We start from the raw sequence: 16,878 nt of genomic DNA on the forward strand, positions 1-16,878 counted from the left end.
TTGATGCGTTTGAGCCAAGCATTGAAGGAAAAACGGCCGCTATATGAGCAGAGACATGACAAAGTGATTTTGCAACATGACAATGCTCGGCCACATGTTGCACAACCGGTGAAAACGTACTTGGAAACACTTAAATGGGAAGTCCTACCCCACCCGCCGTATTCCCCAGACATCGCCCCTTCGGATTATCACTTGTTCCGATCGATGGCACATGGCCTGGCTGAGCAGCACTTCCATTCTTATGAAGATGCCAAAAAATGGATTGATTCTTGGATAGCCTCAAAAGACGTGTCGTTTTTCCGACATGGAATTCAAATGCTGCCAGAACGATGGGAGAAAGTAGTGGCTAGCGATGGACAATACTTTCAGTGACGTGTTTATTACAACTTTTTTAAAATAAAGTGTTAATTTTCACAAAAAAACAGCGAGAACTTATTCAAGGTCCTTATACATCTGCTATCATACCTTTAACATGGATCTCTATCCACACATGCACTGCATGATGTTACAACATCTAGCATAATTAAATTTTGTAGCACACTCATAATGGTTTTTAATTTTAATTTAAATAATGTGTACCACTTACATTAGAACATTGCATTCCGTTTTTAACTTTTTGTTCGCTTGAAGATGATGAATATAAATACGTTGAAAATGCTAGCAAAAATAAAAACTGCTAATGCTACACTCAGTGTGTTTTACTTCCTTTTACACAAAAAAGATATCCTAAATTCATTTGAAGTCAGTAATTGATACTATTAATAGTTTAACCAATTTAAATAAAATATTAAACTTCTGAATTAAATGTATTTATTAAAAATTTATGTAATGGTCCAGAGCTGAATCTATTATTGTTTGTAATGGTAAAGAACAAATATTACCCTAGGTACTCAAATGTAAGATGCACTTTCTTCAAATTTTAGTTATTTTGCAAATAGGATATGTCTTAGATTTGATGTAATACCTCATCTTTAGCTACCTCTTGCCATCTGTCATATTTCTCTGTCAATAATTCCATTGCATCAGTTTAATAATTTTATTAGATTAATATTTGTAATAGTAAATATCTAAGAGGTCAACTTAACTCACAAAATTGGGATAAACAAAATATTTAAGTATAGTACAGTAATGAAAAATAAATTTTTAAAATTTATATTATATTATCTAATTGAGCAGCAAATGATGCAATGGCTATGGCATATGAATAATATGACTAAACAATATACCAGTTACCGAAAAATGACAAGAAGAGATAAGACAACAATTTTTCTGGTATATACAAAATTTTGATATGAGATGGTCATTTAATTTATTATACAGATCACACTTTTAAATATACCAGCTTTAGAGTTAAGGAGCATCAGGGTTACAGAATATGTTCATATCTTCAATTGTGTGTTGAAGTTCAGATGAAACTAAAGCAGTTCCAGGGAAATTTACGGTAGAAAAATATTATGGCAATAGCTGCAGAAATGCTACAATAAAATGAAATAATGTCAGCTAAGCTTACAGATATTAATTCAGAAAATTTGCTGAAATGCAGAGATAAAAAAAGAAGAAAAAATGGAATTAATTAAGTGTGCACAGACATTATGAGGGCAAGAGGCATGTGACGGAATGAGTTGGTCACAGTTACCAAATCATGGTTTCGATTTTTATGAGAGATCAAAACTAAGCTTTAAAATAACCAAAAAGTTTCAGTTTTTGTTTTTGACACTATTTATTGAGTGAAATTTTGTGCCAGCTTGAATTAAAACAAAACATTTGCTCATTTCTTTACATGGAAAATTTGCAAATTTTGAACAGCATTTAAAAAAAAAGATATTTGAATTTGCAACATTATGAACTGCTTTTCTTAATTGTTTAATAAAACATTACTTAGCTATTTTATTATGTAATGCTTTTTCCCCACATTTTTTCTTAGATATATTTTGACATTGTTTTGAAATTTATTATAACATAAAAATTGACAAAAAATGTGGTTGCATTTTCAAAAAGCATGTTTGGTATTTTATGGTTGATTAAGAAAATTGTGATAAAAACATGGGATTGCAGAACTAAATTGTTCTCCTGTAGATTATTTCTTGTTTCCAAAATCAAACTAATGCTAAAAAAGAAGACAATTTGAAGATACAGAAATTAAATAATGTAGTAAACAGAATTTATTTTGATAAATTTATATACATTTTAAGAATATTTTGTATAACTCTACAAATAATAAGGATATATAACTTAAGCAAAAATTATTTTGAATAATAGTAAGAGTTCATGATAGAGAAATTTTATAGTGCTATTAAAATTAAATTATGTTATAATTATTTTCAAATATTAAAACATAGCAATACTGAAGAATAAAACAGCTATTGAACAATAATAAAACTAAGAATAATATGTTTGATATTTAATATTTTAAAATATAAAGTGTTATAAAATTCTTTGTTTTAAAGTATATTTTAATTTTACAGTTTACAGTTTAAAATTATTATTGTTTTTGTAGATCCGTGCTGAACTTAGACAAGCAGAACAACAAATTCAGCAAAGAGGTAGAGCTGCTGAAGTTAGATGGTCTTGTGATAAATGGCAGCAAACTGCTGCAGGTTAGTTGTTTAAAATTTTAGAATAGCAAAATTTTTTTCTATTTGATTATATCTATCAAAAATTATCTGTTCAGTAATATTTTTTATAACTGGCTTTTGAATGAAATCACATTTAAAGTAATTTCTGTTTAATGAAATTGTTTGAGTCAGATTGATCATATTTTTATTAAAATGATTTATATATAAATTTCTAGACTATAATTTGTCTATTCACTAATATATACTTATATACTAATATATATTTATTTCTAAATAATTAGATGATCTTAGAGAATATATTTGAAGAAGAGTGGTAGAGTAAATACAATTAATAATGAAAGTAGATAGATGACAGGTATAGAAAAGTTGATTAAATTGCACACAAACTGTATTTGATCCCAGTTTATACGGATATGGAAGATCAGATGGAAAAAAACTGTTGCTTATTGCTAACAACAATCCAGAGCATGACCCACTGTGTCAATCATATCAAGGGAAATGTGATCACTCTACCCAAAAGTGGATAAAATAGTCATTATAAGAAACAAAAAAAGCAGAACATATCACTTGGTCTTGCCAGATGTAACAGATCAAAGAATTGAATGGTAGGAACAGCCCCATATCTGTGTGGAAATAGATGCCAAAAGAGACTTCAGCAACATTGAAAATATATAATTTCATTCAAATGAAATTTGTCAGCATGCTCTAATTCATTTTATATAAAATAATGAATATTTCTTTAATTCAAGCCTATTTTAGTTTTCTTCATAACATATTTAATGTTAGTTTGGAAAATAATCACTAATTTATAAAAAATTTTTAAGTAAAAAGAAATAGTTATGTCGAAAAATTAATAAATTGATGAGAAGAATGCTTAATTTTTAATTTAATTTTATTTTTAAAATTTATATTATATTATCTAATTGAGCAGCAAATGATGCAATGGCTATGGCATATGAATAATATGACTAAACAATATACCAGTTACCGAAAAATGACAAGAAGAGATAAGACAACAATTTTTCTGGTATATACAAAATTTTGATATGAGATGGTCATTTAATTTATTATACAGATCACACTTTTAAATATACCAGCTTTAGAGTTAAGGAGCATCAGGGTTACAGAATATGTTCATATCTTCAATTGTGTGTTGAAGTTCAGATGAAACTAAAGCAGTTCCAGGGAAATTTACGGTAGAAAAATATTATGGCAATAGCTGCAGAAATGCTACAATAAAATGAAATAATGTCAGCTAAGCTTACAGATATTAATTCAGAAAATTTGCTGAAATGCAGAGATAAAAAAAGAAGAAAAAATGGAATTAATTAAGTGTGCACAGACATTATGAGGGCAAGAGGCATGTGACGGAATGAGTTGGTCACAGTTACCAAATCATGGTTTCGATTTTTATGAGAGATCAAAACTAAGCTTTAAAATAACCAAAAAGTTTCAGTTTTTGTTTTTGACACTATTTATTGAGTGAAATTTTGTGCCAGCTTGAATTAAAACAAAACATTTGCTCATTTCTTTACATGGAAAATTTGCAAATTTTGAACAGCATTTAAAAAAAAAGATATTTGAATTTGCAACATTATGAACTGCTTTTCTTAATTGTTTAATAAAACATTACTTAGCTATTTTATTATGTAATGCTTTTTCCCCACATTTTTTCTTAGATATATTTTGACATTGTTTTGAAATTTATTATAACATAAAAATTGACAAAAAATGTGGTTGCATTTTCAAAAAGCATGTTTGGTATTTTATGGTTGATTAAGAAAATTGTGATAAAAACATGGGATTGCAGAACTAAATTGTTCTCCTGTAGATTATTTCTTGTTTCCAAAATCAAACTAATGCTAAAAAAGAAGACAATTTGAAGATACAGAAATTAAATAATGTAGTAAACAGAATTTATTTTGATAAATTTATATACATTTTAAGAATATTTTGTATAACTCTACAAATAATAAGGATATATAACTTAAGCAAAAATTATTTTGAATAATAGTAAGAGTTCATGATAGAGAAATTTTATAGTGCTATTAAAATTAAATTATGTTATAATTATTTTCAAATATTAAAACATAGCAATACTGAAGAATAAAACAGCTATTGAACAATAATAAAACTAAGAATAATATGTTTGATATTTAATATTTTAAAATATAAAGTGTTATAAAATTCTTTGTTTTAAAGTATATTTTAATTTTACAGTTTACAGTTTAAAATTATTATTGTTTTTGTAGATCCGTGCTGAACTTAGACAAGCAGAACAACAAATTCAGCAAAGAGGTAGAGCTGCTGAAGTTAGATGGTCTTGTGATAAATGGCAGCAAACTGCTGCAGGTTAGTTGTTTAAAATTTTAGAATAGCAAAATTTTTTTCTATTTGATTATATCTATCAAAAATTATCTGTTCAGTAATATTTTTTATAACTGGCTTTTGAATGAAATCACATTTAAAGTAATTTCTGTTTAATGAAATTGTTTGAGTCAGATTGATCATATTTTTATTAAAATGATTTATATATAAATTTCTAGACTATAATTTGTCTATTCACTAATATATACTTATATACTAATATATATTTATTTCTAAATAATTAGATGATCTTAGAGAATATATTTGAAGAAGAGTGGTAGAGTAAATACAATTAATAATGAAAGTAGATAGATGACAGGTATAGAAAAGTTGATTAAATTGCACACAAACTGTATTTGATCCCAGTTTATACGGATATGGAAGATCAGATGGAAAAAAACTGTTGCTTATTGCTAACAACAATCCAGAGCATGACCCACTGTGTCAATCATATCAAGGGAAATGTGATCACTCTACCCAAAAGTGGATAAAATAGTCATTATAAGAAACAAAAAAAGCAGAACATATCACTTGGTCTTGCCAGATGTAACAGATCAAAGAATTGAATGGTAGGAACAGCCCCATATCTGTGTGGAAATAGATGCCAAAAGAGACTTCAGCAACATTGAAAATATATAATTTCATTCAAATGAAATTTGTCAGCATGCTCTAATTCATTTTATATAAAATAATGAATATTTCTTTAATTCAAGCCTATTTTAGTTTTCTTCATAACATATTTAATGTTAGTTTGGAAAATAATCACTAATTTATAAAAAATTTTTAAGTAAAAAGAAATAGTTATGTCGAAAAATTAATAAATTGATGAGAAGAATGCTTAATTTTTAATTTAATTTTATTTTTAAAATTTATAAGATTACCAATACTTGGTCAATCAGGAAATGGAAAATTTCAGATAATTACAAAATTTTTGCTAATGGTTTGAGAAGTTAATTTATATTACTGAGATTAATAATGCTAAGCATTATTTCAAAAATAAATATTTTATTTAAATAAACAAATATGACCTGAAATATAAACTTTGATTTAAATTTATAAGGAAATGGTTAGATTCTACTCTCAAATATATTTTTTCTATTCAGACTTTTTAATGATTGGATAAATTGGTTTATATCCTAATTTTACTTTAATTGTGATTTGTTTATTAATGAAATCAATTTTGTAGATATTATGCAATAATTTTATTTAATTTATCATAAAAGTTTACAGAATAATTGCACTAGCTATTACATCACAAATTTTTCACAAGTACTGTACATAGACATTTGAAAATTATATTATTTTTCAGGTGCTACTATTCAACGTGTTCTTAATGCTCTAGATACCTTGGATCGCCATTTTTTTAATAAAGTAGATGTGGGAAATTCTTTAGACACATTATATGCTAAAATATTTCCAGCAGTAAGTGAAAGAGATCAGAATCTAACTGGTGTAAATACAGTTGCTGAAATACTGATTCAAGATGAACCCATTGTTCGTTTATTATGTGAATGGGCAGTCACTACTAAACGAAGTGGAGATCATCGTGCCTTAGTTGTTGCCAAACTTTTGGAAAAAAGACAGAGTGATTTAGCATCAGAGGTTAGAAAGTTATAATATAGTACATCTGTTATTGCATATATATTAATTTATTTTTATATTTATATATATAATTTGTTGTTGTTGTCATCAATATTTATAATATATAAATTCTATAATGACTCAAAACAGGAAAAGATGATTCCATGGCTATAAACATTTAAAATAAACTCAAAACAGTTAAAGTAATCAGGATATATATTGTATTAAACATTTGATGATCTGAAGATAGAACTGAAAATCTTAAAATTACTTAATGTAATAAATAATCTGACTTCTTTAACTATTTTGAGATTTTTTCTAATGTTTAATATTCTATAAGAGCTGCCGCAAACTACAGGATATGGGAGCTAGTGTACACTCGGTCGCGCTCCCAAACCCCACCTTTTTTTCTCATGAAGCTATGAGCCATTTTTGCTAGGTAAGCTATGCGGGCAAGACGCAGCCTCAAACTACATAACATTTGCTCGTGTAATGTAATCCACATGACCTGGATTCCACAGATGTGGATTGGCTATAGAACAAGATTTTATTATAACTTATACTTGTAATCAGTCAGTTTTCATTCCGAACTTTGAAACGGCATGGGAAAAACTTGCTTACTAGCTGAAAACTATTTATATATTACTATTTACATACAACATTTATACTATTTTCTTTTCAATACTGAATGTATTAATCATGTAATTTACATACATCGATAAAATTCTATTATTTCTTTTCGATATGTGACATTTTCATGTAGTCATCCATCTTCCCCGCTCTCTATTGCTAGCGTGACTGCTCTAGCTGTTGAATTCTGTGAACAGCGAGCGTACTCTCGTATTGCTGCGCTAGGAGAGGAAAAACCGCACGGGCAAGAAGAAAGGGGCGGAGCCTTTGATGTCATCAGCTGTGCTAGCGCACGTTTGCTAGCGTTTTGCTCTTGCAAAGCGCTAGTTTGTGGCAACTCTAATGATTTATAATATTTCAAAGTTGATTTTTATTTAGAAGTTTTTTGCTATTGTCATAAATAATTGTGATGATGATTTTAAAAAATAATGTAAAATTTTCAAACTTCCAGAATATACAGTAGAGCGTCATTTATCTGTATTAATTGGGGACTGGGGTTGTTCGGATAACTTATTTTTTGGATAACCGATTACATACAAAAAAATATATTAACCTATCCCATGTTGAAATTTTTCTCCATTGCGTGTCGCTTTGCGTTGAATTTTTGTTGATGTTAAGCCTAACGAAAACTTTTTAAAATATTAATCGTGGCTATTGTATCATTAAAAATTATTTCTTTATTTTGTACAAACAAAATAAATATATTGAAAAATATAAAAACAAAAAAATGATACTTTAGAAGTTAATCTATTATCAAAAATGTTTGATTCAGCACGACACACAGTTCTCAGAAAAACACCACACAAAATTGCCAGTGCTGCCAGCTAAAACACACACATCAACCAAAAAAATATTGGAGTAGCCCAAGATATAACCAAAGGTTGCAGCACCACAGCACTAGCAGAAATTTAAATTTGCCAACTGGAATGCTTTCCGTTGACCGGCTTTCAGATAAATGACGCTCTATTGTATTGTCTTGAAAAGATTATAATTTTTTAAAACATATTAACATTACAAAAAATGAAGGAAGAATTTTTCATTCTATAACCAGCCAATAATGAAATCATTGTAATATCAATTGTAATCACAATTAGTTTTAATTGTGATTACAAAAATTTCATTGAACATGTTGAATTCATAAGTTAATAATAAAGCATTTTGAAATTGAAATATCAAATTGGTTTGTTGACCTTGTTTACTGGATAAAAATATGAAATGTTAATCAATCTTAATTGATTGTTTGATATTGGTTGCAAATATTCTAAAGCATGCTATTTACTTATATGAAATATTAATGTGATTGTTGTTTTAATATTTTAGAAATTTTTTCACAATTGTGAACCACAGGAGGTTGGAGCGGTGAGCTCCACCCCACTTATCAGCTTCTTTTGTCAGGGATGGCTTCGGTTATTTGAGTGGGAAGGGTAGCGAGGTCGTGACAAGATATTGGTCGTATTCAAAGATGACATTATTGAAATTAAGAATAACTTATTTAATTATTAACAAATGATATGGATACAATCAGATACATTCATCTTCAATCAAGAGAAAATAGCAAAAATAATAAGAAGAAATCCACGTCATGACAATAATAGATGGGCGCTGTCCATCTTTCCTGTCTGGACCATTGGACCAATAGGTCCACTATTTGTGAATTTCCTAAAATCTAGTCTAAACCGAGAGAGAGAATTAAAAATTTTTCTAAGTCTTTACCTCGGTTGCAGTGGCGATCAGAAACTGCAAAGATCCAAAGTGGGGAGTAGTAGGCTTGAAGAGTTCAGAGGTCCCAGAATTCCTTTCTGGCGATTGCCCAGAGGTGCGGGTGCAATCGTCTTTTATACACGGTTGGCGTGAGAATTATCTGGGAATAATTTGACGCAATTATCTTTGTGGCATCAGTTGTTTACTTAAACCTTTGACAGTTCTGTAAATTTTTTATTGACTTACCCGTCATGTTGGCAGCCATCATCAAATTTATGATGAGCAAGTTTCACAATACCATGATTAATTGTCGCAGGTGGGTAAGATCAATCGAGGTGACATTGGCAGAACTGTCATTGTCACCTCGATTGATCAGTCAGTATTGATGTACTTGTCACTCGGGGTGATGACTGGCCACCATCGGTAACGTGATAGGGTTTCTCGCCAAACTATCTATCCTTGCAGATGACCTTTTTGGTTACCCTCTAAACAGTAACAGGTGGTTGTTGATGTTAATTGGCTGCTTAGTTTGTACATTGTATTAACGGAGAAATTAAATAATCCCCTGTGGTGAGTGGAGACCTTCTAAAGACGTTCAAGGTGATGCAGTACATGGCTGGGTCAAAAGGTTAACTTCAACAATACTGGAGGAACAGGGGAAATAATGATGGAAAAATAATTTTATAAAGGTTTAAGCTGTTTAAAATTTCCAAAAGAATTCATATTCTCACGCAATCATTCAGTGGTTTTTTGTTTTGTTTTAATAATAATTTGTCAAATACATTTATTATTGAACATATCGATTTACTGGGCTTATTATATATGTTTGCTTGTAATTTAAAATTAAAGTAATATAAAATGAATTTTTGTTTAAATTAAATTTAACAAAATTTTATCAGCAAATATTTTGCATTCAATAACATGACCAAATTCTTTTATTTAAAAAATCATAATTTTCATAAAGTAGAATGAGTACTAATGCACTATTTTATAATAATCAATTATTGTATAATTTTATATTAATTATATTAATCAAATGATTATAGATTTCACATAGTAAAACATGTTTTTAAAATGATTTTAATTTCAGGATTTCAAATTAAAGATGTCTGTTTTTATTATTTTTAATAAAAAAACAAATATATTTAATATAATAATATAAACAAAAGTTTCTAAATGTAATTTTACTAATAAACTTTTCATATCAATATAAAGCAAATTTGGTTTTAATCATTAGCAGAAATATACAGATACAGAACTAGCTGATGAAAAAGATTCTCAAGATTCAACAGGTTTGGGACCATTAGGAATTCCATTTTATCAAAATCTATTAGTGTCTTTTTTGGACACACAAGCTCCTGTTATTGGTAAGAACATATCCTTTATAATAAAAATAACTAAAATAAATAATTTTATATTTTTGTTCTTTTTCAGTATATTATTCATCATTTATATTGTTTCTTTTGCCATTTGATAAGAATTTTATTTCCTAAAAAATAAATTTTGCACTAATTTACAAAATAGTAATTATATATCAACTAAAATAAAGTTTTATTAAGTTATGTAGAAAAATTTAACTTATATGTACAATAATGCTATATAAATTATTTGTTCCATCTGAATATACCGTGTAAAAAAGATTTAATACATTTTCCAATTGAATTTAATGTGCTGTTGTAAAGTACTATATTATTTTTCCGACTTTCCAACGATTATCGACACTACTGTGTGCCGGAAATAGCCGTTCCCTAACGGGTACTTTACGCGGATTCGCGTTAGTGTGCCAGGCCTGGACTTTAAGCGTGCACCGAATTAAATAATGACAAAGTTTGTCAATAACAAAATCAAATATTTAATTAAACTTCTATTAATAAACTCTATACAGTATTTAGTAAAAATCAAACAATAATTTATTCAATGAAATTCAACAAGAATCAATCCGACAAACTCAAATCAATCTATTTCTAACTTAATTCTATTCCCCTTTGGAATTCGACAAAATCAAAGAATTAACTTATAAACAATAATTCTTATAAATTAAAGATCCTAATCGTCACCTCAATATACTAGGAACCTATTTCCTCAAACTCTCAAGACTTTCTATAATCGTCGATCCACAAATCGAATAACTTCAAAATCCTATCGGACACCTCTCTCGTTCACTGCTACGAAGCTCACCAAAGCTCGTTGCTATCAGGAATTCACCTCGTTCGTTTTCACTTGAGTTAGAGGCTTTATAGTGTGAGGTGACGTCACAATTCTGAATGAGCTCACTCTCCTCATTTACATACTTATCTGTAACATTAAATTTTTCTTGTTTATCTGGCAGATTATTTTCCGACAATACTTCGCTAACCTTTTACATTATTCTTTTTAACAATTATCGGGATGCTTTATTCTTTTAAGGTTTAGCGATTCCTAACTGGGTTGTGGGGTCTTCCCCCCCTTTTTCTCGGTGCGGACTTACTTTTTTCCGCTTGGGAAGCGCAAGTGTGCGCGAGTTTTTCTACGGCGCTTTTCTTTCGTCGGTGAGTTGGTTTTTCTTCTATTTTTAAGTTACTAAGGTGAATGGTGAGGAAACCTTCGTCTTAACTAAACATAAGCCCCAAACAAAATATAATGAAAGCAAAAATAAAAGTCAAATAAAAATAAAGCTCAGACTTGGTTCCTTACACTGTGATATTAAAATATTATTAATACAGGGTGTCCCAAAAAAATGTACTCTTTTGTTATCAATCCAATACTCATATGTTTTTTGTTCTTATCACCTAAATACCTAAATCAAAACTTAATATATTAGTAATGGTCAGTCATTTATCAGTCATGATTTAGGTGTTTAGGTGACAAAAAGACTGATAAAGGTGAGTTCATTTTTTTGGGATACCCTATATATTCATTATATATTAGTTTTATAAAATTTAATACGTAAATAATTATGTTTTAATACATTCTAAATAATTAAATGATAGTGTTGGATTGATTGTTGGGCTAGAACTTGGGTAATCAATTACACAGATATTATGTAATTATGGCTAAAGGTAGCTGTACAATTCATTAGCCAAGTTCTAGCCCGATTTGGGTCTATCTGTATCATTTTATTATTAGTATAATTTGGGCTGGTATTTCTATACATATAATATATTCCAAACTGACATTTTGCAAAAGAAAAAAGTTGTTAGTTGTCAGTACATATTTTCAAAATTTATACCCTCTCTAATCTGCTCCACTAGCCTCCATGCCTTATTGGCTTCAAAAACACCCAAGAATCGAATGCAGTCAAACTTGGTTATAATGAACATGGATGTAACAAGTTCAAGGTTATAACGAGCATACTTCACTGATATACTGAGCAAGTTTTCAGTAGCTATGCAAACACGTAAACGTTCTTAATTGTTCCTGGTAGTATGCAGTACTGAATTCTTGGAAGAGATAAAACTGAAAGAATTACTTATTAATGGGTGTTTTTGATATCCAGAAGTCTTTGCAATTCTGTGAATTATATTACAGTATACTCTATTGCAAGGGTGGGCGACCTTTTTTATAACATGGGCCAGAATAAATTTTACGTTTTTTCCGCGAGCCATAGTAGTTAATTGACACCTTGTGACCTGTAAATTTTTAGACTGCAAATAATAAATAAATAAATAAATAAATAAAAAGAAATTAATTACTACATTCGCCCCCCATAACACTGTTGATTATTCCGTTTTACATAAATTCCACGTTGTATGAGTCACTTAGATTCTACAAATGCGTGTGCCGGGCTGTGAACAGCTCACCTATTTGTAAAATCTAAGTAACTTTAAACACAATAAAAACATCACTTTGTAGTTGGATACGACAGACATTACATTTTATAATTGCATAGCTTTTGCACATAGATTTTCTTGATGGATTTAGAAAAATTCTGTTCTCCCATTTTTTGTTTGAATAAGAAAATGACTTACTTATTTTTTCCTGTCATTGCTGCCACAACACTTCAGAAAATAATATTCAATTTAAACTAGACAAATTACATCGAAAAATATTTATTTATAATTTCTTCTAAACATCTCGCGGGCCGGATAGAAACTCTTCACGGGCCGTAGCTGGCCCGCGGGCCGGGGGTTCCCCACCGTTGCTCTATTGTCATGGAATTTTTTGAGCTCATTTTCTGTAATAATAAATTCAACAGTATAATCGACTAAAGCTCATTAAAACTTCTGTATAGAGCTGATAATAATAAATTAATTTATTATATATGCATTATTTTGTTTTCTGCATCATCCAAGAAAACACCTCATTAACTTATAATGTTGTAAACTCAGACAATCTTTACCCCATCTTAGTCCAAATTAGATGGGATTTACTGTAATTAAATTTTTTGATTTTTTTTTTTAAAGAAAATTGAAACATTTTTATATTTTATAAAAATCTAATACATAAATGTATTAAATTTAAGTTTTCAAATGAAAAATTATATCAATTAAATTTTTTATTTAAAATGTATATAGTAAATAAAATGCTGTTATTGTTTTAGATGAGAAATCTTCAAGTGGAAATAGAACAGCTTTCTCTAATCTTGTTCTGCTGTTTGCTGAATTGATTCGCCATGATGTTTTTTCTCATGATGCTTATATGTGTAAATTGGTTTCAAGGGGTAGTTTTTCTAGTACAACAAATCAACAAGTAGCAACAGTTCCAAATAATATTCAAACTGTAAACAAGCCTCTCTTTATGCATGAACCATCCCTTACAGGATTTATGCATGATCCTTCTCGTGGACTTTCTCCTGCTCCAGGTAGTGCTGGATATATTGGAATGACTAGTTTAAGTATTGCTGGCTTGAATGATTCAAGTAGACCTCCAGAACCATTGCCTATGTTTGAACCTCCTGATCATCGACCTGAATCAATTAAACATGAGGTAAAACTTTGTAATTATTTAATTTGAGTGTTATTGAATTTTTATGCATAGCTTATTATTGACAATTATAAACAAGACTATGTCTTGTTTATAAAATCGCAATGCCATCAACAGCTGGACACCTAGGAGGCATGAAGAAGTACATGTCAGGAGTTGCAATTTGGCACAGAGTATTAGATGCCCAAATTATGCGCACATAAAAAAAACTAAACTTGAAAGTAGTCAGGGACCAAGAACTGAGTCAAAATAAAATACAAAATGGTGACACTTTTTCTACAAACAGGCAAGAGTGTGAGATTTGTGCATGTGTTGCTCATTGGGAAGTTGGAAATGCAAACATTGTAAAATCAAATTTTGACAAACGGATCTTCAAATAAACCCATTTACCTGTCCTGTTTTATTCCTGACATATCTCTGGTTGTGACCTGCTGACCTTGACCGGTTGACCCAAGATATTTCATTTCAGCATTGGAACATTTTTGAAACTAGATGGTGCTAGTCTTTATAATTTTATATTAAAACTAACTTCCAAAATTTTTTTTGTTTTTACATTTATTAATATATTTATTTTGTTTGTGCAAAATAAAAAAATAATTTTGGACAATACAATAGCCAAGATTATTTTTTTCAAAAATGAGAAATTTTCATTAGGCATTGACAAAAATTCAACCTGGGGCGACATGCAACGAAGAGAAATTTTGACATTGGATAGGTTAATTTCACTGAAAATGCATTGTGGATGACCTTGTGGTTGTGGCTGGTGAAGTTTGAATGATCACACTCAAAATCAGTGATACCAAAGAAGATTGAAGAATAAGAACGAGGCCCATTGTGAGCGTCAAAGTGATCCCACTTACCATAGCCAAGAACAGGCTCATGACAATGCAACCAGTCATAACCACAGTGGAAACAAAGCCCGCTGTAATCTATGCCAGGACCCCGAGTACCGGTGTCAACTTTTCCTCACTGGAAAGTGCTCATTTTTTTCTTTTCCTTAGAAAACACTGCGCAGTCGAGCTCTGAGTCTCCAAGACATAGTCTTGTCCCAAAAATGGCTTTGGCATTTTACTTTTACCTAATATATAGTAAATAAAATGCTGTTATTGTTTTAGATGAGAAATCTTCAAGTGGAAATAGAACAGCTTTCTCTAATCTTGTTCTGCTGTTTGCTGAATTGATTCGCCATGATGTTTTTTCTCATGATGCTTATATGTGTAAATTGGTTTCAAGGGGTAGTTTTTCTAGTACAACAAATCAACAAGTAGCAACAGTTCCAAATAATATTCAAACTGTAAACAAGCCTCTCTTTATGCATGAACCATCCCTTACAGGATTTATGCATGATCCTTCTCGTGGACTTTCTCCTGCTCCAGGTAGTGCTGGATATATTGGAATGACTAGTTTAAGTATTGCTGGCTTGAATGATTCAAGTAGACCTCCAGAACCATTGCCTATGTTTGAACCTCCTGATCATCGACCTGAATCAATTAAACATGAGGTAAAACTTTGTAATTATTTAATTTGAGTGTTATTGAATTTTTATGCATAGCTTATTATTGACAATTATAAACAAGACTATGTCTTGTTTATAAAATCGCAATGCCATCAACAGCTGGACACCTAGGAGGCATGAAGAAGTACATGTCAGGAGTTGCAATTTGGCACAGAGTATTAGATGCCCAAATTATGCGCACATAAAAAAAACTAAACTTGAAAGTAGTCAGGGACCAAGAACTGAGTCAAAATAAAATACAAAATGGTGACACTTTTTCTACAAACAGGCAAGAGTGTGAGATTTGTGCATGTGTTGCTCATTGGGAAGTTGGAAATGCAAACATTGTAAAATCAAATTTTGACAAACGGATCTTCAAATAAACCCATTTACCTGTCCTGTTTTATTCCTGACATATCTCTGGTTGTGACCTGCTGACCTTGACCGGTTGACCCAAGATATTTCATTTCAGCATTGGAACATTTTTGAAACTAGATGGTGCTAGTCTTTATAATTTTATATTAAAAGAATCTTTGAAAAAACCCATTTGCATGTCCCATGTTATTCCCGAATATCTCTGGTCGTGACATGCTGACCTTGACCGGTTGACCCAAGATATCTCGTTTCAGCATTGGAATGTTTTTGAAACTAGATGGTGCGAGTCATTATAATTTTATATTATAAAAACTAACTTCTGAAATATAAATTTTTTTTTCTTTTTACATTTATTAATATATTTATTTTGTTTGTGCAAAATAAAAAAATAAATTCGGATGATACAATAGTCACAATTATTTTTTTCAAAAACGGGAAATTTTTATTAGGCATCGACAAAAATTCAACCCAAGGCAACATGCAATGAAGAAAAATTTTGATATTGGATAGGTTAATTTCACCGAAAATGCATCGTGGACAACCTTGTAGCCATGGCCAAGACCAGCAAAGTTTGAACAATTGCACTCAAAACCAGCGATACCAAAGAAGATTGGAGAATAAGAACAAGATCCACCATCAGTGTCGAAGTGATCTCGCTTAGTAGTGAGTCTCCGAGACATAGTCTTGTCCCAAATATTACCTTACTGTTTTACTTGTCTTTAAGTTATTTCCAGGTTTATAAGCGTGATGAAATGTTTATTAATAAAATCAATCAAAAATTATTTCATAAAACTAATCAAGTCCAATTTAATGTAAACTGCATTACAAATTTTTAATAAAAAATTATTTCAAAAAACATTTTCACCTTTATAATGCTAACACTTCCTTGTTGTTAGAATTAAGAAAGATATTTGTGTTTTGTCTCCAAATCAGAAAAATGTAGATGTTAAGATCATTAGAAAAGTAAATTTCTTAATATGTAAATAGAATTTGCTTGAACATATATTATTTTTCAAATTAAGTCATACTAAATATTTTTAAAAATTTCTACATGTATTATATTTAATATTGGACTTAATTCTTATGTTTTAAGCAATTTGAAGTACAAGATCCTTTCAAAATACTAAGCACAAACAGTACTTACTTCAAATAAACTAACCCAGCAAAATGTAATTCAAGACACACCACCTTATGTTGCTGAGAAATTTAATAAAAATGCAACAAATGTTTTCAGCCAAATCTATTGGCCAT

General features: G+C 29.8%; 1 protein-coding gene across 1 annotated transcript in view; it reads left to right on the forward strand.

Annotated features, from left to right (window-relative positions):
* Positions 1–16,878, forward strand: part of LOC111623468 (mediator of RNA polymerase II transcription subunit 12-like protein) — a 186,218-nt gene that overhangs the window by 65,214 nt on the left and 104,126 nt on the right. Inside the window, exons 11-17 of the mRNA XM_023366052.1 lie at positions 2,498–2,597; positions 3,326–3,357; positions 4,829–4,928; positions 6,253–6,545; positions 10,093–10,222; positions 13,375–13,760; positions 14,854–15,258. Coding sequence (XP_023221820.1) covers positions 2,498–2,597; positions 3,326–3,357; positions 4,829–4,928; positions 6,253–6,545; positions 10,093–10,222; positions 13,375–13,760; positions 14,854–15,258 — 1,446 coding nt within the window. The remainder of the gene's footprint in view (positions 1–2,497; positions 2,598–3,325; positions 3,358–4,828; positions 4,929–6,252; positions 6,546–10,092; positions 10,223–13,374; positions 13,761–14,853; positions 15,259–16,878) is intronic.

The sequence above is a fragment of the Centruroides sculpturatus genome, unplaced genomic scaffold (genome assembly GCF_000671375.1).
Source record: "Centruroides sculpturatus isolate CEXI.00-Female unplaced genomic scaffold, Cexi_2.0 scaffold115, whole genome shotgun sequence".
Lineage (NCBI taxonomy): Eukaryota > Metazoa > Arthropoda > Arachnida > Scorpiones > Buthidae > Centruroides > Centruroides sculpturatus.